The sequence below is a fragment of the Colletotrichum spaethianum genome, assembly GCF_022836535.1.
Source record: "Colletotrichum spaethianum MAFF 239500 DNA, contig37, whole genome shotgun sequence".
Lineage (NCBI taxonomy): Eukaryota > Fungi > Ascomycota > Sordariomycetes > Glomerellales > Glomerellaceae > Colletotrichum > Colletotrichum spaethianum.
Window position 1 is genome coordinate 264,041 of NW_026054807.1, and position 20,849 is coordinate 284,889.

Genomic DNA, 20,849 nt, shown 5'->3' on the forward strand with positions numbered 1-20,849 from the left:
CGCACACGAACATCCCCCCTCTCCGCCGATCCTCGCCTAATTCGCGACGAATCCCCCACGATGCTCCCCTTCTCGAACCAGCGTCGTCACTCACAAGACAACGCGGGCGAAGTCGACCCCGAATTGAACCAGCTCATCCCCACGCGGAAACGCCAGCACCGCGTCCGCGTTCAAGGCCGACTCGCCGTCGTCCGCAGCGTGTCCACAGCAAACCTGCGGCCTGCGACATCATTGGCCCCGGCGCTACCGTCCCCGGTCGCAGCGAGCGGGACGACGACCCCAGCGACGCCAAAGTTCGAGTCAGGCGTCGCCGGCAGCGCGGAGACGCGCATGCGGAGGAGAAAGAGCCTCGACGATGCGAGTAGCGACACCGAGGAGGAGGACGCGAGGGAGACAGCAGCGAGGGATCGCCAGTTCAGGGGGTATGGGATCGGAGGCGCCGGGAACATCAGTGAGTTGCGGAAGTTTGCCTGTACTCCGCGTCGAGCAATACTGACGAGACTTGTCGCAGGGCGGCCGACTGAAGTCTACGGCTCGACGAAATCCAGCTCTGCATCTTCGAGGTTTTCCATGTTCAACCCTTCCGGATCATCGGACGAAACGGACAAAAGGCAGTGGAGCTTCAAAGAACTGTTTGCTCGAACCGGCGAGCGTAAAGGAAAAGGGGTCGCTTAACCGGTGCCCTTGTTACTGAACAACTGCGGCCGTAGTTTCGCTATTTTGGAGAATAGCCGCGGAATGGATTGGCGTTCGGGGTCAAATTTATTAGCATGAGGCATGAGGCATGGATCGACCGGCACCCGTTCTTGAGGCATACCCCCGAGATGGGCAAAGAACGAGGACACAGCGGCGGGGAACACACCAGATTGGCGTCTCCGTTCTTTTCTCATGTACATCGCAACGCAATACGAGATGGCCGAGCGACAATACTCGCGTTCACAACGCTGGCAACGTCCACCTTCCAGACCGTCTTCGCGCTACGTCGGGCCGCTGATCATCCGCCCACAAACAGGGTCCATTGGCTTTTGTCATACTCGTAAGGTCAGCGCCGTTCATAAAGACGCAGGCAGTCCATGCAAGCATCCAATGACTGGCTATCGCCTGAATCCAGGTATGTATCCCACAGCGAAAAGCGGAAAGGAGATCGTCTTTCTGATCCTCTCATCCCCCCTTTAGGCCATCGAGGCAAATGAACAAACGCCGTATTCGTCAGGGTTAGGTGTGGGAGGTGTCAGCTTACACGTACGCGGCTTTTTTCTCTCAATCGAAAATCAGTGTCGCCCGCTCCCCCACCGGTTCAGGCCCGTGAAGACCCGAATAGGCGCGGAAATGGCCATTCGGCAGCTCAGACCAAGCCTAGTGGGTTCTGATCCTCCTTCCTCGCGTAAGTGGCGCTTGTTTTTCTGAACATGAGCCATGGTGCCAGCAACCGCGTGTTAAAACTGCAACCGAAGCACTGCTACTCATGCTACTCTGGCACCGCAAGCAAGCGGTGCGTGAGCCCGGTCCTTGATGGGCGAGAAGAATGCCGAACCATCCGCTCTTTGAGCCTGTGCCGAAGTATGCAAATCTTTATCTCAGTGATGAGACAGAGATAAGCCTTGCAACCTCTTTGGTGGTGGACTGCCTAAGTCGCTCAATCGACACTCGCCAGCAACGCTAGCCTGCAGCCTAGGGGATTTTCATTCGACTATCATGACTTCGCGCTGACGGGCTTGGATCCAAGCTGCAAATACCCTAATCCTGCATTCGTCCGTTTGGGTGTCATCGTTTGGACATGTGGATCCTCATCCTATGACACCAATCAGCTCTGATACCGCCCAGAGCCTTGGAACACAACTCATCCAAGCAGCTCCACGCGCCTGAGCACAGCATATACAGCCTTGTCGCTGGCTGGCTGTTTTACGCCGTTTACATGCTCCTTCGAGTGTGTTCGTCCTCGTTGGCCTCTGGGATCCCCACTCAACAAGCTTAGCCCCTGGGCACGGTTACCCATAAGACTAAAATCTGCCGTCAGATGTCATTGAAGGAACGACTCAACCCAGAGCTCCATAGTATCAGGCGGCGGCGACAATTCGACACAACGGCACGCCGCTGAGAAGGATTTGATACCAATACAAGCCACGCAACTTCTCCGGGGTGACGGCCCACATATTGCTTTTCTATCCATCGCAAGCAAATTGAAACTTGCTACGTCGCCACGCCCAGAAGGACTACACGACATCAGGAGTCTGTTATCGACCCGATATCAGCCATTGACGAGGCTGGATCCCAAGAGGACAGCAATGTGTTCAAAGTAAGCTCCGCGGTTAATCCGCGCTATACGGGTCTAGTTATGAGGCTGTCTATTAACACCGGCCATGCTTACGTATATAAGCCCACAAGTGTTGCCCATCATCTTAAACGTGTGTCCACCTAGTCCATCTACATACATCCCCTCACATCCCCTCGAACTGCTCTTATAACCCGTTCGCTTGACACGTTCTACACCATCCGGCGATACATCTCCTATAACCATGACGATATCAGGAGACCCCATAGTCAAGGTCGAGGCGGCAGCCATCAACGGCGTCAGCGATGGTAGCAAGAAACGCCCCTATCTTGTCTTTTGCTCGGCGCCTGCCTCGGGTCATTCATTCCCTATATTGCAGATCGCCGCAGAGATGATCCAACGAGGATTCGAGGCAACCTACATCGCCGGTGAAGAGTTCCAGCCCCAGATCAAGCGCATGGGTGCCGAATTTGCTCCATTGCCCAACATCTTGACGCCAGAGATGTTTGAGGCGCGCGAAAAGGTTCCCTCCGGCAACGCTCGCCTCATGTGGGACCTTAGCAACATCTTTATTCGGTGGGTGCCCATACACTTCCGCGTGTTGATGGACACGCTCGCGAAGATCCGCGAGAAGCGCCCAGACCAGCAGGTCATCATCGTCCACGAGTCATTTTTCATGGGCCTCACCCCCATGATGCTGGGAGCCCCATTGCCAAAGGGATACCCCACTAGGCCACCCGTTGTCGATGTCAACGTAGCTCCTCTCGTCGGCACAAGCATTGACACCGGGCCGTTTGGGCCTGCTCTGCCTCCTGACTCGACCGAGTCCGGCCGCGCGAGGAATGCGCTCCTCAACAGCATGTTCTTCGGCCCCAATGGGCCTTTCGCTGAGCCAGCGAAAGAGTACAACGCGATCGCCAAATCGCTCGGTGCAACAAAAGAGCTTTCACCCGACTTGTTCGGAGCATGGCAGTCCAGCTACGATGTCACGCTGCAAATGTGCACGCCGAGCCTCGAGTATCCCAGATCGGACCTCCCGGATGTCATCAAGTACGCAGGGTGCCTCCCGCCCAAACCGATCGACCCCAACTACAAATATCCGGATTGGTGGAGTGATATCACGGCTGGCAACAAAAAGATCGTTGCCGTTGCGCAGGGCACCGTCGTGCTAGACTACACGAATCTTGTGATCCCCACGTTCCAGGGCCTAGCCCACCGCGACGACATCATCGTTGTCGCTATTTTGGGCAAGAAGGGCGCGACTTTGCCTGAAGAAGTAACAGTACCGGCCAATACGAGAGTTGTGGACTTCATCTCATATGATGCGCTACTCAAATATGCCGATGTGTGGGTTATGAATGCTGGATATGGCGGCTTCATGCATGGCGTAACCAATGGGGTCCCCATGGTCCTCGGTGGTGATTCTGAAGACAAGCCCGAGGTTGCGATGCGAGGGCAATGGGCGGGGGTGGCATACAACCTCAAGACGGGCAACCCGACATCGCAGCAAGTTGCCGACGGCGTTGAAGAAGTCCTTAGTAACGGTGAGTACAAGAAGCGAGTGATGGAGATCAAGAAGGAGAGCGAAGAGTTCAAGGCTTTGGATGTTGTGGAGAAGCATATCTGGGCATACGCGGATTCTGCGTAGATAGGCTGTGGGAGTTTTCTTTTCTTTAGCGACTAAGCAGTTCCTTCAGCAAGTAAGCAAGATCTATAAGACTGGGATAAGCACCAAAAATGGTGTGAAGACATCATTTTCTTGATACAGGACAGAAGGCTTGAGCCCCTGGAGCATTTTTCGTATTTCTGACTATTATAAATAAAGATTGTGTATAAAGATTCGACCTCTCACGAATTTTATGGATCTATGGATATCAAATTGCTACCAGGTTGATCCAGCGTGATAGATTCAGTTAAGTGTTATAAAAACTCTGATGCTGCGTAGACGTTACTACAATACCTTTTTACAAATGGCAGAGTAGGCTTTGGCAGGACAATGGGCACTCCCCAATCCATTATGCCAGTCATCCTACAAAAGCCCAACCATGCCAGTGGCCTGTATCGTACCATTTTTGGCGGCGATGGACAAGTCGGCAATGCAGCTTGCGAGCTTGGTATACATACGACCGGCGAGTAGCGCTGATCGGGTGTGACAGAAATTCATTCCGGGGCTTTTATGCGGATTGTGGATCAATTCAAAATACAAAGCGGATGTGTTGAGGCTAACATTTCGAGGCATCTAGTGATGTGGAGTTCAGATCATGTAAGCTGCCGGGGGTCTGTCGCCCTGATAGACAAACTGCTTGGCCCAAGACACAGCTCAGACGCAATTTTTCTTGACACTTCAAGTGTAGAAAGGCTCTATGTGAACTTTATAGTTGTTCCTCAGCATATATGGAGCTTGACCAAAGTTTAGTGACTCTATCTGCTTTGACTTGAGAAGACCTGTGCTGAATACATACATGACATGCCATCTTAACGTCGGGATGCTGTTTGAGGTTATTTCATTCAAGCAGCCCAGGTAAATGTTGAATGGCGCATTCCGGACAACGAATCATGTTTGTACGTAGGCTATGAAAACTGTTTCTCGGAGATCACTCCAGAATCACCAATCCCACCCTCTTCTCAAAAGCATAGTTGGTAGGATTACTGGTGTTTTGCAACTGCAAAGTTCTCCCCATATCAAGGTTACATCACAGGCGCTTGGTGTACTTCCAGACTTCAAGGTCGTCGGCCGACAGTCGCCCGAGCACTCTCCTCCTCAAGACGCACACGGCAGCTCGTGACGAAATGCAACCAGAGGATGGCCATGTTCTGCTGTAAGTTGTGTGACGAGCTCCTGCATAATTGTAGTCACACCGTTGTTCACCAGCCAGAAAGAAAGCTAATGCTAACAAAAACGCCGTGGTTTGGATTCTTCCAACCACACTAAGCAGATGGTTATCGCCGAGACTGTCTCTCAGGGTGTGTCGTACTGCCACGTAGCGAACAGAGTTGAGAAATCCTCAGTCACTGGCCAAGGTGAGCGCCAAGGACTTGAGGCTTTAGGATGGCGAGAATGTTGAGGACTGCAAAGAGGGGTAGCTGGCCATGGCGCAGATCATCCACGTCTTCTTTACCATTGGCTATCACGGGCTTGAGTTGTGGTTACACATGGGGTCGACTAGCATACGTGCATGAGTGGGAGCGGGCCGTATCTACCCCAACAATTACCCCAAGAACCGGCAATCGATCTCTAGGATCCTGCGTCAAGCTCTGAAATTATATACGATCGTCGGATCGACGTCGGCTCGGGGCAGTGTCTCCCGGTCCAGTCAACCCGTTCAAAACCAACACCTTCTCCAGGCTGCCCCATTAATCAGGAGGTCCTACGCGAGCGCATGTCTTGTCGGATGTTTAGCATAGAAGAACGCTTGGAGAGTGACATAATGCGAGTTCCAAACATGGCGAAGCAGAACTACACCATCACCCTCCCCAACCTCAGAGAAGCGCCCTCCAAAACCCCCGAGGATGCGCGGGACATCGTCAGCGAGTGGACAGCAAAGTTCGAAAAGACTCTCACGGGGCAAAGCACGTTAGACTTGACACCCATCTTCCGTCAAGATGCGTGGGTCCGCGACCTCCTCGGCCTCTCCTGGGACTTCCGAACCATCAACGGCCTCGAAACGATATCCGCCTACTTCAACAGGAACCAGCCACGGGCACGCCTCCGCGAGCTTGTCCCTTGTGAACAAGGCGCTTTCCGGCCAGCATTTAGGAATCCGGCTCCCAATGTTCACTGGGTGGATAGCATGTTCGACTTCGAGACCGAGGTCGGCCGCGGCAAGGGGATGGTGAGATTGACACTGGAGGAGGACGATACGTGGAAGGCGTTCATGATCAACTTTACGCTGCTTGAGATGAAGGGCTTCGAGGAGAACGTAGGCGTCAACCGGCCGATGGGCTACGTGGACCTCAAGGGTGGGAATTGGAGGGAGCAAAGAGAGAGGCAAAAAGAGTTCCTCGACGCGGATCCCACTGTTCTAGTCATCGGAGCAGGTGAGTCCCACGACGGAATTTCTGTTTGCCATGTAGGAACACCGACTTAAGACACTACTCCCAGGTCACGCCGGTATCAACATCGCTGTCCGCCTCCGCCATCTTGGCATCCCGACGTTGATGATCGACCGCAACGAGCACGTGGGGGACAGCTGGCGAAAGCGATACAGAGTCAGTAACCACACACCAGAACAATGGTTCTGGACTCGAAGCCGAAAAACCAGAGACTGACCTCATAGCAGACCCTCATGACCCACGACCCAATTCAGTACTGCCACCTCCCCTTCCTCCCCTTCCCGGCAGACTGGCCTATGTTCATGCCCAAGGATAAACTGGCCGACTGGCTGGAGTCCTACGCAAAGATCATGGAGCTCAACATCTGGACGAGCACCAACATCGAAGAGACCAGCTACGACAGCCATTCCAAACTCTGGACCATCAAGCTTCGACGCGCAGACGGCACCATCCGCACCATCCGACCGCGGCACGTCGTCCTCGCCACGGGCCAAGCCGGCGACCCCATCACGCCCACGTTCCGAGGCCAAGACGGCTTCCGCGGCCAAGTCTACCACGGAAGCCAGCACTCGGACGCCTCAGCCATCAAAGACCTCGCAGGCAAGAAGGTCGTCGTCGTCGGCTCCGGCAACTCGAGTCACGACATTTGCCAAAACTTTTACGAGAGCGGCGCGGCAGAGGTCATAATGGTGCAACGGGGCGGCACGTACGTCATCACGGCAAACAAGGGCTTGTTCCTGATGCACAAGGGCATGTACGACGAGGGCGGCCCGCCGACGGAGGATGCCGATATCGCCGCGCAGAGCATGCCGATCCCGGTGCAGTTTGCGCTCCAGGCTCACGGCACAAAGGCCATTGCGGCAGTCGACCGGGAGTTGCTGGATGGCCTGAGCAAGGCCGGGTTCAAGCTGGACTTTGGCGCCGACGGCAGCGGCATCTACCGCAAGTACATCACGCGGGGCGGAGGGTATTACATCGACATTGGCTGCAGCAAGCTCATCGCCGACGGCAAGGTCAAGGTCCACCACAGCCCCGAGGGGATCTCGGGCTTCACGCCCAACGGCCTAGCCTTGGCCGACGGCGCCACATTGGAGGCCGACATTGTCGTCCTCGCTACGGGGTACGATGGCATGCGGTCCAGCGCGCGCAAGATCCTGGGCGACGAAGTGGCTAATCGGGTCAAGGATTGCTGGGACCTCGATGAGCAGGGCGAGATCAACTCGGTACGTTTCTTTCCGTTGCCGACGCAGTGCCGTCATGACACCGCTGACTCTGAATAGATCTGGAGAAGTAGTGGCCACCCTGGAGTTTGGTACATGGGTGGGAACCTTGCCCTGTGTCGCTCGTACTCACGTCTTCTGGCTCTGCAGATCAAAGCGGTGGAAGAGGGGCTTTTAGTTCAGACTTGAGGGTCTTGCGAGGCTATTCGTACTTGTTAACGCGACCTTGGCATATCGGCGGTACGAGAACAGCCCGGCTGGGGCTTACTGGCCATCTATGTAAAGATCTCACATGGCGACGTTGACCTGAAGAGAGCCGCTTCTGAAGAAGCTGCAATACCTGTTATAATACCATTACTATGAGCTTGCCGGCCTCAGGCTACAAGGCCTTTGCCGCTTCTGTTCAAGGTCGTCATGGACGCCTGGGCCATCCGTCCCTGCAGAAGGGGTCGCCTCATCCTCGAGGATATATAGAAACACATGTCAGGAGTCGTTGCCGAGCCCCGTTCTCCTGAATAAACCTGAACGAAATGTTCCACAATCTCACCAACACCACCATTACCTTCGTATCCGGGCCCCTACCTGACGCTTCTTGCAGTCATGAATACCATTTTCACTTTTTTCAAACGTTCCCAGTGAACCCACCGTGAGCCGCGAACCGTTGCTGATAGTCGCGCAAGTGAGCCCAGTTGCGCATTTCCTCTTCCTCGTCCTGCGGCGTCATGTTCTCTCCGGCCATGTTGCTGCCACTCGGGCCTGTGCCTTCCAGCTTGAGCAGCACATCAATTAGCTTCACCAAAGCCTCCTCCGACTTCACAGCCACCGGGCCCTTGCGCTCAGGAGCATCGTTCAGCAGGGTCGACGCAACTTGGCGAATCTTGTTGATCAAGGACCCCCCGTTGGGCTCGAGATTGCGCTGCGAGATGGAGCCCAGGACATGGAGCAGGTTCTGCACGATCAACTCCCTCTCGGCCGTCATCAGCTCAAAGACTCGAGCTTCCTCGGCATTCTCTGCTTCCCGTGCGGCCTTTTCGTCGGGGCTTTCACCCGCTTGGCCGTCCTTGTTCGGATCTGCCAGATGTACGTCTCGCAGGTTGAAGTACAGCTCCACGTAGAAGGAACGAGTCGCCAGTTGCGAAACGTAGATGTTGGCCTTTTGAATTTCGTACTGGAGCTGCCGACGCCGCTGCGGGTGATTCTTGATGACAATCCGAACATCGTTCGATGGCTGGTTGTTGGGGTAGGCGGGAGGCACGTATTGGAGGTCGGCGTCATCCAAAGCGTCAAAGCCGCTCGACTGCTCGTGAGACGCGCTGAGCTGGAGCTCAGGCGGCAAGCGGTCGAGAATGTCCTTGGCGGCGATGAGGGCGTCTCTCAACAAGGATCGCTGATCGAGCCAAGGCAGCGTGCTCATGCCGTAAACGAGCTCTACGCTGACAATGGCGTTCATGGTGGTGTAGATGTCGATGGCGAACCGATAACCAGTAAGCAAGGTGACGGAACTCTCGGGCGGGTACACAATCTCGTTAGCCATTATGTAGAGATCATCAACGTCCTCGGGCAGGGCGGGATAGGGCAGCCCCGGGGTCGATGGAGCGATGACCAAGTCCGCATGGGAGGCGCCTAGCTGTGAGAAGGACCTGTAAGGCGTCAGCAAATCGGGTTACAGGGGCAAAGACCAGGAACGGCTCACCTAACACCCAGCAAAAGACACCAGAAGATGCGCTTGCCGATCTGGTCCTTGATGTGGTGGAACGGCAAAGGATCCGGCGAGCAATCGTCATTGCCAAAAGTAGGAAGCTCATTGGGGTGCTTGGGCCGGTGGAAGCCCAGCTCGCGGATGAGCGCCAAGCATTCGGCGGTAAAGTAGCGGTACCTGCCGTACTGGAACGTGTAACCGGCTGCGAGGCCCAGAAAGTAGCTGGTGGCAGCGTCATCCAGCGTCTTGGGTTGTTTCAGAGCCCATCGGGCTCCCCTCGTATCGAGCGCAATGTCCCGGCATCTCTCAATCATGACGATAGCCCTGGGGAACAGGTGGATGCTGTGCTGGGTTTTGAGATGTTGGCGGGCAGTGCGGGGGAAGGAAGCTACGAGAGCAGCGACCATGGAGGCCAGCAGGCCAAGGAACTCGGGGTTTGTCCGGTCCTCCCTGTTGGCAAAGGAGTGTCGGAAGGTCGGCTCGTGGGGAAAGGGCGCGAGAGGGTGGATGTAAGTGAAGAAGTCGTCGATAAGCAGCTCGAGTATGGGCAAGGGAGCGATGGACTCGGTGTCCAGCCGGCCGGGTCCCTCTGCTATGGAAACCAGAGCCTGCGCAGCGTTATGCGGAGAGGGCGACGGGGTGACGGCGGGGCCGTACGAGGTGAAGGCGGCAGCGGTGGGAGACATGCCTGGCTCGATTCTCTGCCTCCTGGCAGCTCTGGCAGCCTCAGCGTGCTTGTTTGGGGGCCCCCGTCTTTTCAGCTGGCGGTTAAAGGTGCAGTCGACGTTGAGCTCGGAGCATGGCCGGCAAGGAGGGCCCGACTCGTCGCATTTGACCTTTCGCTGAGAGCACATGTCGCAAGCCCGTCTGAGGCGTGTCAGCTTCGGATTGACAGTCGGGTCTCGTGGCATAGGCGGCATGGGCGCAAAAGTTTGAGGGAAGGCAGGCATGGCACCATGCGACACGGCACCGAGAGTGTTATTGGCGCCAGGAGGAGAGGTAGAGGAAGCTACACCGGTCGGGGTCTGCGTGCCTTGCTGCGGCGGTTGCTGGGGAGCCGGCTGTGATGGCGTGTGAGGCGGCTGAGGAGGCGGGAGATGTTGCTGTTGCTGGACTTGCTCGTGCTCGGCCATCGGGGGCATCGAGAGTTGCTGCTGGTGCTGCTCCTCAGCCGATTGGTGTTCAGGCTGCTGCTGCTGCTGCTGCTGCTGTTCATCGGCGACAGCAGCAGCGGCGGCGGCGGCAGTGCTCAGATGATGCTGGACATTCTGGATGGCAGCTGCGGCGGCTGCATCCGAGGCGGCCTGGAGGACCTGGAGGCCATTGCTGGCGTAGGCGTGGGCGGTGGCCTGTTGCGAAGCAGTCGGCGAGACGGGCAGCTCAGGCTGGGGATCCGACTGCGGCTGCGGCTGGTGCTGCTGGTCCTGCTGCGGCGGTTGTTGCTCCTGGTCGGCCAAGGAGGACGACATCTCGAGAAACCAGGGCCGACGATGGCGCCCTTGGGTCTTATCTCTCGAATGGGATGGGCGGTGCTGGGTCGAATGGCTGATTGTCGGAGAAGCTCCGGCTGCGGCAGAACGCGCTCGTCTGTGTGCGCGTCCAAAGTGGGTGTGCGGAGGTTTTGCAAGCCTGCGTCCCGCGTTGCTTGTTTGTTCGGAATTGAACCGAGGCGAGGGCGGTGAGCGGGGAGAAGCGGGGAAGCGAAGGCCACACTGTGAAAACGGAGCGAGCTTGATAGCGAATAAAGGCCTTGCATCGGATGATACCCACAGTGCTCAGCGCTTTCAAGTGCACGGCCTGGCAGAATCACGCCTAATGAGGCTTAGTCATATTAACCCGCTTTAGATCCACTTACTATGTACATTGAGCGGGATCCTTGGATCCTTGGCCCAATACCTAACCTCCTCAGGGAAGGTGCCTGCCAACGAGAGCACCTTCCTGGCGACTGCCACCACCATGATACTTTTGACATGCTTGCTTAGGTACTTCCGCTCTGTCTGCCGAGAAGGGGACAGTGAGGACGAGGAAGCATGCAACAATCGTTGAATGAAAACAACGCATAGTGTTGATGTACCCGTAATGCGCGGGTCCCGTTCCTTCTTGGGTATCGGCTTTTGCTGCGTACAGATGGAACCGGTGCGTCGTTGCATCACCAAGCGGAGATGTGAGTCGGCACTTGGGATTCGAAGCCGACATCTCACAATGAGACGGCATCCCGCTCACCGAAAACCTCGCTTCGCACTCTGGATTCCGTATTCAAATATACCTTCTTCTTTTTTCTTTTTTTTCCCCTCGTTCCTTGGATAAACCGAGACCTCCGTCGTGGCAGGTTCTTCTTTTTCGTAAATGATGACATCCTTGAAGCTGGGCCAGATATTGCAAGGCCGGGGTTTCAGTCACACAGATGGCCGCCAAGATGGAACAATCAGCTTGAAATTAAAAATATGGTTCTGGGACTCGATCCTACGTTGATTGTGCCCCTCGTGACCCCCGTCATTTGATGTGTGGCCCAATCTTCATTTTCGGCTAATGTGCAGTGCCACCTGTCCTTCTGAAAGAAAAGAGAGAAAAAGAAGGAAAAAAAGAACCGCCCCGAAGCTTCTGAGCCGACTCCTGGTCCAGACTTGCTTAGCAGGCTTGGGGTTTGAAGAAGAGCCATGATACAAATCGGCCCACGGAGCATACATAGCAACATGTTGATGGGCCCCCAGAAGACAAGCTATGAAACATATGCGGCCAAGGCTTAGTGCCATGAGGCTCGATAGGGCACTCTTCCAAGAGTCCACGCATATTAGCCGCTACTTGCCAGCGTTCACAAGTCGAATGTCCTAGCTTCCAACGGTAGGTGCCTCTTTTGTGTGTTTTACGTCACAGTTTGGCTTCGGACTCTCAGGCTGCCTTCATGTGCTTAAGAAGCGCCAAGGGAGAGCACGGAATCAGACGTTCCGAAAGAGTTGCATTCGAAACAGAAACCAGGCTGTTGCCCGTGTCGCCCATGAAAGCTTCGCCGTCCATCACCCAACGTCCAGTCCAGTACTGGTAAGTCACAGTCAGCCTTTCATCCTTTGCACTTCATCGTATCGCGGTTGCGCCACCTGTATAGGTTCAATATCCGGCAGCCAATGAACCTTTATTAACGTTGAATCAAGGTCATGAATCCTCCGGCTACCCCACTCCTACTTCGTCGATGTGACTGGTCAACGCTGCCCAACCTCTTATTCATGTCTGGTAGTGTGTGGTGGAACGGTTCACGGCCGGCCGATACCCTGGCCGGGGGCTACATTAACTACCGGCTTCCGTGAGAATTACCCCAGACTAGGGTATCATCGAGGACCAAGTATGGTAACTACAGCTGTCCATACAGCAACATTGTCTGCTCATACCCGTATGATGTTTCACTCTGAGGTGCCATGATACAGTATGGCTCTCTGGTCACTCTCCAAACAAGGATTACTATTATTGAACAGTTGACCGAAGCTCCACAGAAACCATGCTCTTATTCACAGTGAATTAAACTATGACGGATTATCTTTCAGGGGATATGTTCCCGAGACGGGATGACCTGGCTACGATTTGTTGTTAGCCAAATTGGAAGTACCATGACTTGAATGAGCAACGAGCCCCTTTTCAAATCCGGAATGCAAGCTGCCAACCGACTGCAAATGGCTCTTTAGGGGTAGTTTCGAACCACCCCTCAGAACACTTGACAGGCTAAGCTACACCCTGTGGAACTCTCGGCGACGACCATTTTATGGATATTTCGCTCTGGCGGCAGTCGATATAGTCGACAACAGAAGCTTGTCCAGGATTGGCCCTGTGAATCTGTGCTTGGCAGACATGTTTGGCAGATGAGGTCCCTATATACTGTGGCTTCCAGATATCTTCCAAAGGCTCAAGCTCTATTTGCACCGACTGTCATGCAAAAGCTTGCTTGAGCAGCCACTTCGTTCACATACCTCATCAACAAGCCTCACTGCCATTCAAGGGTGGGGGGATACCACAACAATGGGAGGGCAAAGGATGTTTCCAAGCCAGGTGCCATCAGGTGTGTTAATCTATGCCACCGCATACTATAAGACATCCACTACACGGCCGTCATCACCTTGATACTGTTATAGACACCTCGGAGACATACCTCTCGTACTCCACACCTACCAGAATAGATGAACTCTGTATTCCTTCCATCGAATGACTGCTCACTTTGCAGATTGATCGCAAGAATGGCACGGTTTAGTGGCAATAGCTGTACTTACCCAAGATCACGTCGAACATGCTTGACTCGTTGTTTGGACGGATCTATACTCATTCCTGCTAAACGGATGCAGCTCTCCGCAGCTCAGACGTTGGCGATCCCGAGGATCACGACGGTATCCCGACAAACGCTTCAGGACGAGGGATACTGGGCTACAATCGTCCGGTGAGATTCAATTGCTTCAACAACAACGGAACCTATATCCCCTTGTGGGTGCATGCCAAGAGCCGGCGCGGGAGTATATAAAGAGAGCAGATGGCAAGGTGATCTCCTGAGTCCTATCTATAACCCAACCTACCACCCAGACAATCTTTGGTATCGGAACATCAATCTCAATATGCGTTCCTTCTCCGCCCTCCTGGCGGGCATCACAGCTGTCTCGGCACAGCAGGTCGGCACCCAGCAGACCGAAACCCACCCCAAGTTGACTTGGCAAAAGTGCACCTCGTCCAGCTGCACCACTGTCAACGGCGAGGTCGTCATCGACGCCAATTGGCGCTGGCTCCACGAGACTACAGGCACCGCCAACTGCTACGACGGCAACAAGTGGACAGGCAAGTGCACCACTGCCACCGACTGCGCGTCCAAGTGTGCCCTCGAGGGCGCCGACTACGCTGGCACCTATGGCGCTACCACCTCCGGCAACGCGCTCAGCCTCAAGTTCGTCACCCAGCACGCCTATGGAAAGAACATCGGCTCTCGTCTGTACCTCATGAACAGCGTCTCAAAGTATGAGATGTTCACGTTGACAGGCAACGAGTTGGCGTTTGACGTTGACCTGTCACAACTTGAGTGTGGCCTCAATGGTGCCTTGTACTTTGTCCAGGTCAGTAATCCACTACACCATCCGTGATGGGCCTTTTGAGAAACAAGACGATTACGTAGTCCTCCACGAGAAGGGGTGTAGCAACTGGCAATCATACTTGAACGCTGACCGGGCGCAGATGGACGAGGACGGTGGCATGGCCAAGTACTCCACCAACAAGGCGGGTGCCAAGTACGGCACAGGGTACTGCGATGCCCAGTGTGCTCGTGACCTCAAGTTTGTCGGAGGAAAGGCCAACGTCGAGGGCTGGGTTCCATCGTCCAACGATGCCAATGCCGGTGTTGGCCCATACGGTGCCTGCTGCGCCGAGATGGACGTCTGGGGTATGCTGGTGCTGGTGCTGTTGGCCCCTTCATTGATCACCGCCGCTGACTATCCTCAGAGTCGAACGCTCATTCCTTTGCCGTCACCCCTCACCCATGCCAGAACAACGCGTACCACGTCTGCGAGAAGTCGGGCTGCGGTGGAACCTACTCTGACGACCGTTTCGCTGGTGACTGCGATGCTAACGGTTGTGATTTTAATCCCTACCGTATGGGCGCCACCAGCTTCTACGGCAAGGGCAAGACGGTTGATACCTCCAAGAAGTTTACGTGAGTCTCAACAGCCGACACCAGGCGTGACGCGGGCTGCAAGACACGGAAGAATTGTCCGACGCACTAACCTCAATCATCAGCGTTGTCACTCAGTTCTCCAACAACAAGTTGCAGCAATACTTTGTCCAGAACGGGGCCAAGATCAACATGCCCAACTCGACCATCAGCGGTGTCTCGGGTAATGCCGTGACCCCCGAGTTCTGCACCAGTCAGTTCAAGGTATTTGGCGACCGCGACCGGTTCTCTGAGGTCGGCGGCTGGTCCAAGTTGAACTCGGCCTTCAGCGGAAAATGGGTTCTTGTCATGTCCCTCTGGGACGATCACTACGCCAACATGCTTTGGCTCGACTCTACCTATCCTCCCGAGAAGGCCGGTCAGCTCGGATCCGCTCGTGGCGACTGCCCTACCTCCTCCGGCGTTCCGGCCGATGTTGAGTCCAGCTTAGCAAGCGTGAGTCGATATCTTTATTAACACAAACGTCTGATGCAATCGTTTGTCGGTAGTGTAAAAGCTGACAGCCGTCTCTCAAGGCTACGGTTACGTACTCCAACATTCGCTTCGGGCCCATTGGTTCGACTGTCAAATAAGCGCGAGAAGGAACACACTATGTATGGCTGCCGCAATTTAGCGAGAATACCCCTGGTGTTCTCACTGGGGGCTTTATGCGGGTTTCATACGCACTCGGACCGCCATATCTGTGCAGCGGTGTCGGTCCGAGGGAAGGCAATACCGGCAGGTAAGCAGGTGTTTGGTACTTCGTGCAGTCGGGAACTGGGAGACGTACAAAGGATACGAAGTGTTGTTTTCTCTGCTTGCAAAGTCTCGTTATCCCTTAGGAAGGTTTTACTTGAATTCTCACGCTCGTTTCCCGGAGGGACGAAATCCCTGGAACTCTGTTCGCCTGTTCCCTCCTCGTTCTCGACAAAAACGCCACCTCCAAGTGGTTCAGATCATTTGGAGGGGCTTGCTTTGAAGGCGAGGGTAGATATTAGTAGCGCCCTGGAAGAAAAGGTCCGGGCAAATACTTTTTTGCATGCAACCACACCTCTGCCTCCGGCCGCGTTTTCCTGATTATTGTGGCTCCTTTTCACTTTGTTTGTTTTCGCGTTGGGATGCACACACGTTCTTAGTCACATAATCTACCCACGAAACACTCGGGTGAGACGGTGTGTGCGGACTCAGCGGCCTATGTAGTGTCCAATGAGACGTCGTTGCGCTGGAAGCCCCGTTGCGCTTGGCCAGCTTCAATCTCCTCAAAAGGACTGAACTCTGCACATTGCGAGATGCACCAATCAGCTTGAGCGCACACACCGGAGGCGCTCCGGTGACGTATCCTCCAAGTCAGGGCTTGCACCCAAGCAACCTCGCCTCAGGCAAAGACTATTCTCCAATTAAACGGAATGGCGCAGTGATGACGGCTGAGACGTACAGGGGCTAAATCACAACCATATGCTTAGCTAGCCGATGTCGATGGGATCGTTATATGGCTTACTTGCATAACGGGAGGCGAGAGACAGATGGCTAGGAGAGTTGAGTACAAACGGGTTTAGACCACATAGAGTAGACGGAATGGGCCAAATGAAAGTATTTTGGGGTGAAAATCAGCAGTCTTGCACTGATATCCTACCCCTCAAAGAACCCCTGGATCCCGGGGGCAAATCACATAAAGCCACGGCTGCTGTCTTGCATCACAACACTCCCACCGCCGCTTGGCCTGCCAGCAGTGGTGCCTCAAACAACCGCACTTTTAACTAGATACAAGAGAAGACACAAGAGAAGACTTCTTTTTGACCACTTGATGGAACCCCTTAAACCGAGTGGTATCGTTTTCAAGGGGGGTGATGGAAACCTAACTCTACCTTACCAATGACTGGCTCCAGCTTGGTGTGCCGGTCTTCGGACAATGGCTTGTACGATGACCGGCGCTGAACGGAGCCCGCTCCGTTGCTATTACCAGAGAACGTGTAAGGAAAGGAGGCAAGAAACTAGTCGACACCATTTCCCTCAGGGTTGTGCCCTTTTACTATTCAAGAGGCCTGGACCGTGGTTCTCGCCCCGGATCATCGAAACTATTCTGCAGCATATTAGACATTTGATCTGTGCTCGGCTCGCCATGTCTACCCTGATAGCAGGAAAACAGGGGATACATACAGAAGCAAGTTTATCTAACGCATACACACGTTAGTGCATCTTTCTGGTGGTTGCTACCTGCAGGGTCGACCGGTCGTCAACCCCTCAATAAACGATTGTCTCTGCCCTATTGAGACCAAGCTCAACTAGGCCACCCAAAGACCATGCGAGAATCAACTGGACCGTATGCAACTTCAAGAAGGCGAATCTGGTTCAAACACTCCCATTTCATCAAAACTACCCACTGACCCTAGGTCTGATTTTAACTCACCATCTGTCTCGTCACGACTCGCTTACCCGCACGGAACAACGGCCTTAGGCCACTTGGTCTTCCTGGTCTTAGCCCATCGGGTTCCAACATGAATTCAAATCCAGGAAACAAGCACTCGGCTCCTGATGACCAGCCCGCCGTTGATGGTCAGCCAAATCTTGCCCCTACGGCCAGCTTTCGACGCATCATGCCTGCCGCTACTGTTGATCCCATCGGATACCAGGGGCCGCTGGTGACCGCAGAGCGATCGGCGAAATACACTCGGCACCAGGTCCCATCTGCTTGCCTGCAATGTCGAAAGCGAAAAGTAAAGGTATTATCTTGTGATTCACTGATTCCGGTCATCGATCTTCGCCCTCTATTATCACAGCGGCCCCCTCGAAAGGCTTTCTTCCACGCGCTATAAGCGCGGTAGTTATCAGACTAGGCACTTCTAGTTGTAGTTTGTGGGGAAACAAAGACGTTTTTCGTACCTATAACACTTGCCTGAATAGGGGGAGACTTTAACCGCTACACACCAGAAAAGCCGCAAGACTGACAACCGTGGAATTATTATAGTGTTCAGGAAAACGGCCGACCTGTGGGCGCTGTTTGTCACAAGAAATCGAATGCGAATGGGATACAGAACCAGACACTTCCCGGGTTGTCTCCATCCGGAAACGCAAAGAAGAACTCGAGCGCGAAAACGAAGACCTACACGAATTTTTGCGTTTCCTGTACTTGCGGCCCGAACAAGAAGCCATCGAGATCTTCAAGCGGCTCCGAATATCCGGCGATGCGATCCAAGTGCTCGAAATCGTGCGCAGCGGCGACCTGCTGCTGCAGAGGTTACACTTCGACAGAAATGCCACCTCGCCCGACCCTATGCAGACCAGCCCCGATGCGGTAGACTACTCTGAAGAACCCTCTCTTCAAGTCTTTGCGAAGCCATGGACTGAACTAGCAGACGATGCAGTTGTCTCGGAGCTGATGGCTGGCTTCTTCCAGTGGGACGAGCCCTTTCTACTCGCGTTTGTTGACCAGAGGAGCTTTCTCGAGGACATGCGCCAGTGTTCGCCTGAGACAGCAAGATACTGTTCTTCATTGCTGGTCAACGCAATCTGTGCGCTCCGAAGCGTACGTACCTCGAACCGCCGACAATCTCACGGAAGCATGGGATACATCAGCTAACTCGGCTTGGTAAAGCACACCTCAAGACGCGCCAAGGCCTTTGGCCGCGCAAACAGGCGTGACATGCGGCTTGCGTTCTTCGACGAAGCCAGACGCCAGCTAAACCTAGAGAATGGTCGCGTCTCGTTGCCAACCGCCGAAGCTCTGTTCATTATGCATCTGACGGCTGCTGCCCTGGGAATGGATCGCGCTACACGAATGTACCATCTTGCGGCCTGCGACATGGTTCAGCAGTTAAAGCCCGCTGTTCAGAGAGGTGCTCTTGAGAGCCGGAGAGAGCAAATTATATGCTCGAGGGCTTTGTGGGGAATGTACTGCTTCGAGAGGTTAGTAATGCCAGAGACGTCAGTCGCGACGAGGAGTTTGTGATTGGGCTGACACCTTTCAGTATCTTTGCCTTTCTGTACCTGCGACCGTCCTTTCTCCCTATACCCTCGATACCCCGATTCTTCATCGACCATGATCCCCGAAACCTACCCTACACCCCGTCCAGCGATACCCGAACCACTACGATATTGAACGTGATCTGCGATCTGTCGATAATTCTTAATAAGACAATGGAATACAACAAGAACATGGAACCTTATAATTTGGGAAACGAAGCGGATATACACAAGCGGATCAGTCTGTTTGGCGAATTGCAAATGTGGCGGGAAGGCCTCCCCCGGATATCAAGGAGATGACGCTATTTGATTCCTCAGCCTGCTTTCTGAGGTGAGGTTCTCCTCTGACGAACTTCTTAGTTCCAAGTCCATGTAAGCAAGGAAGACTGACGATTTGGAAAGAGCCTACGAAGATCAAGTCATCCTTAGCATCTTTCGTCCGCTAGAGCCGGGGATCCGATTGCCACATGATGGTTATGTGGCCGACCTCCTGATGAAGTATTGCGGGCGCAGCATCGACGGCATCGAAGAGCATGAGCGTGTATTGTCCTTGGAGGATTGCTCGAGCATGATCCTCGTGCCGCTGTTCAACGCCGCCGTCACGCTTGTTGGGCTGCTACACCATCCCAAAAGCCACGAGCTTTTCTCTCGAACATGTCGCCTGGTGCGGGAGAAAATGGACGATTTTCCTCTGGCAGGGTTTCTGTTGCAGGGGCTCATGGCGATGGCAGCAGATAACGGAGACAAAATACCAGAGGTGGCAAAGCGATGGTTTGAGGGACTGCAGCATGACGAAGCTGCGCTGAAGGATGTGCCAATCAGCTTTGTGTTGCCTTCATCTGGAAGAATGAGGGGTTCAGGCGACGTCGGAGTCCAACTAGGCAACTTAATATCTAGTTGGAACGGGCTGTCTGTGTCTGAGTAATAATTTATCTGCGACCGTGTTTCCACGGACTCAATACTACTGGCAAGTGCAAGTCGTCAAGTACGGAGTGCAGTGGGGGGTTTGGTTGCAGAACTCGAGACGTCCCAACTGCAGTTGAATGAGACCTCTGCACGCAGCGTCATTGCCCATCCCGCCTGGATGCAGATGCCTTATAAACAAATAGTCTGGATGAACAAATCGTGACACCACGCTTTACAACAACCTGCCCACAATGTCTTAACAGCTATACGATTCTGACCTTCTGCTTGGTGTTTTCCCTTGCAGTCGCAATTGCGAGAACCGGGAAAGAGACTTGCAGTCCCTTGTCTGGAATCAAGCAACATGATTTTCCAACTCCAATGGATCTAATGGCGGACAGGACGAGCTCCGCGGAGCAATTAGCATCTGAAGGCGGAGCACTGTACAAGACTGCACAGAAGCAAGACCTGTCAATAGGTAGTACTTAGATATGCATTAGCAGAGGACCATTACTGGGAGTGGGCATGAGCTTCCAAATCAAAAGACCATGGACTGGTGCCGAGGACACCCGGAGGAAGCAGCGGGGCCGGCATGGCCGGCACCCGGAGATTGATATCATCACTAGGTGACGTACCACCAGTCAGTCATTTGTGTACTAAATGAGATCCCAACGGCTGCAATATACAGAAAGATTCAAGGTAATGAGTGCGTGAAATGGGGAAAATACCGCTACTTTACTAGTGCTCTTCGGCATGGAGTTAAAGTAGCAATGTAGGCAGTCGATAATTGCTGAAAAACCTGTTCCGAGCTTTGACAGTTAAGACCAAGGAAACACCGCAGCAAATCCAATATCCGAAACAGCGTCAGAGCAGAACAAACGTGATATTTCAACTTGTTAATCGTGGAACGGCAGAAACGGATGTTAAGCTGTTTTGCTTAGTACTTCCAACCTGAGTTGCATGTCTGGACGCATTCTGTATGGTGGATCAGTTAGTGCGACCGCGTCATGTGGTTGAGATCGGCCTCACTTCAACAACGTAACTTCATGATCCATGGAATGTGACTTGCGTACT

At 54.1% G+C, this 20,849-nt stretch overlaps 5 protein-coding genes across 5 annotated transcripts; 4 read left to right on the forward strand and 1 right to left on the reverse strand.

Moving 5' to 3' along the window:
* Positions 1 to 60: 60 nt before the first annotated feature.
* Positions 61 to 675, forward strand: ColSpa_10658 (uncharacterized protein; the record flags this gene model as incomplete). The annotated part of the gene is made up of 2 exons (XM_049276870.1): positions 61 to 451; positions 512 to 675. The coding sequence occupies 2 exons, from the start codon at positions 61 to 63 to the stop codon at positions 673 to 675; spliced, it is 555 nt and encodes a 184-aa protein (XP_049132827.1).
* Positions 676 to 2,516: 1,841 nt separating this feature from the next.
* On the forward strand, positions 2,517 to 3,920 carry ColSpa_10659 (UDP-N-acetyl-D-glucosamine 6-dehydrogenase; the record flags this gene model as incomplete). The annotated part of the gene is made up of 1 exon (XM_049276871.1): positions 2,517 to 3,920. One exon carries the CDS (start codon positions 2,517 to 2,519, stop codon positions 3,918 to 3,920), a length of 1,404 nt encoding a protein of 467 aa, XP_049132828.1.
* A 1,795-nt stretch (positions 3,921 to 5,715) lies between these two features.
* ColSpa_10660 (putative indole-3-pyruvate monooxygenase YUCCA4) lies at positions 5,716 to 7,734 on the forward strand (the record flags this gene model as incomplete). The annotated part of the gene is made up of 4 exons (XM_049276872.1): positions 5,716 to 6,310; positions 6,375 to 6,481; positions 6,553 to 7,548; positions 7,606 to 7,734. The coding sequence occupies 4 exons, from the start codon at positions 5,716 to 5,718 to the stop codon at positions 7,732 to 7,734; spliced, it is 1,827 nt and encodes a 608-aa protein (XP_049132829.1).
* A 433-nt stretch (positions 7,735 to 8,167) lies between these two features.
* On the reverse strand, positions 8,168 to 10,713 carry ColSpa_10661 (quinidine resistance protein 3; the record flags this gene model as incomplete). Its single annotated transcript, XM_049276873.1, has 2 exons — positions 8,168 to 9,185; positions 9,239 to 10,713. The coding sequence occupies 2 exons, from the start codon at positions 10,711 to 10,713 to the stop codon at positions 8,168 to 8,170; spliced, it is 2,493 nt and encodes an 830-aa protein (XP_049132830.1).
* A 3,120-nt stretch (positions 10,714 to 13,833) lies between these two features.
* On the forward strand, positions 13,834 to 15,505 carry ColSpa_10662 (exoglucanase 1; the record flags this gene model as incomplete). The annotated part of the gene is made up of 5 exons (XM_049276874.1): positions 13,834 to 14,322; positions 14,441 to 14,645; positions 14,705 to 14,915; positions 14,999 to 15,368; positions 15,437 to 15,505. 5 exons carry the CDS (start codon positions 13,834 to 13,836, stop codon positions 15,503 to 15,505), a joined length of 1,344 nt encoding a protein of 447 aa, XP_049132831.1.
* Positions 15,506 to 20,849: the final 5,344 nt, after the last annotated feature.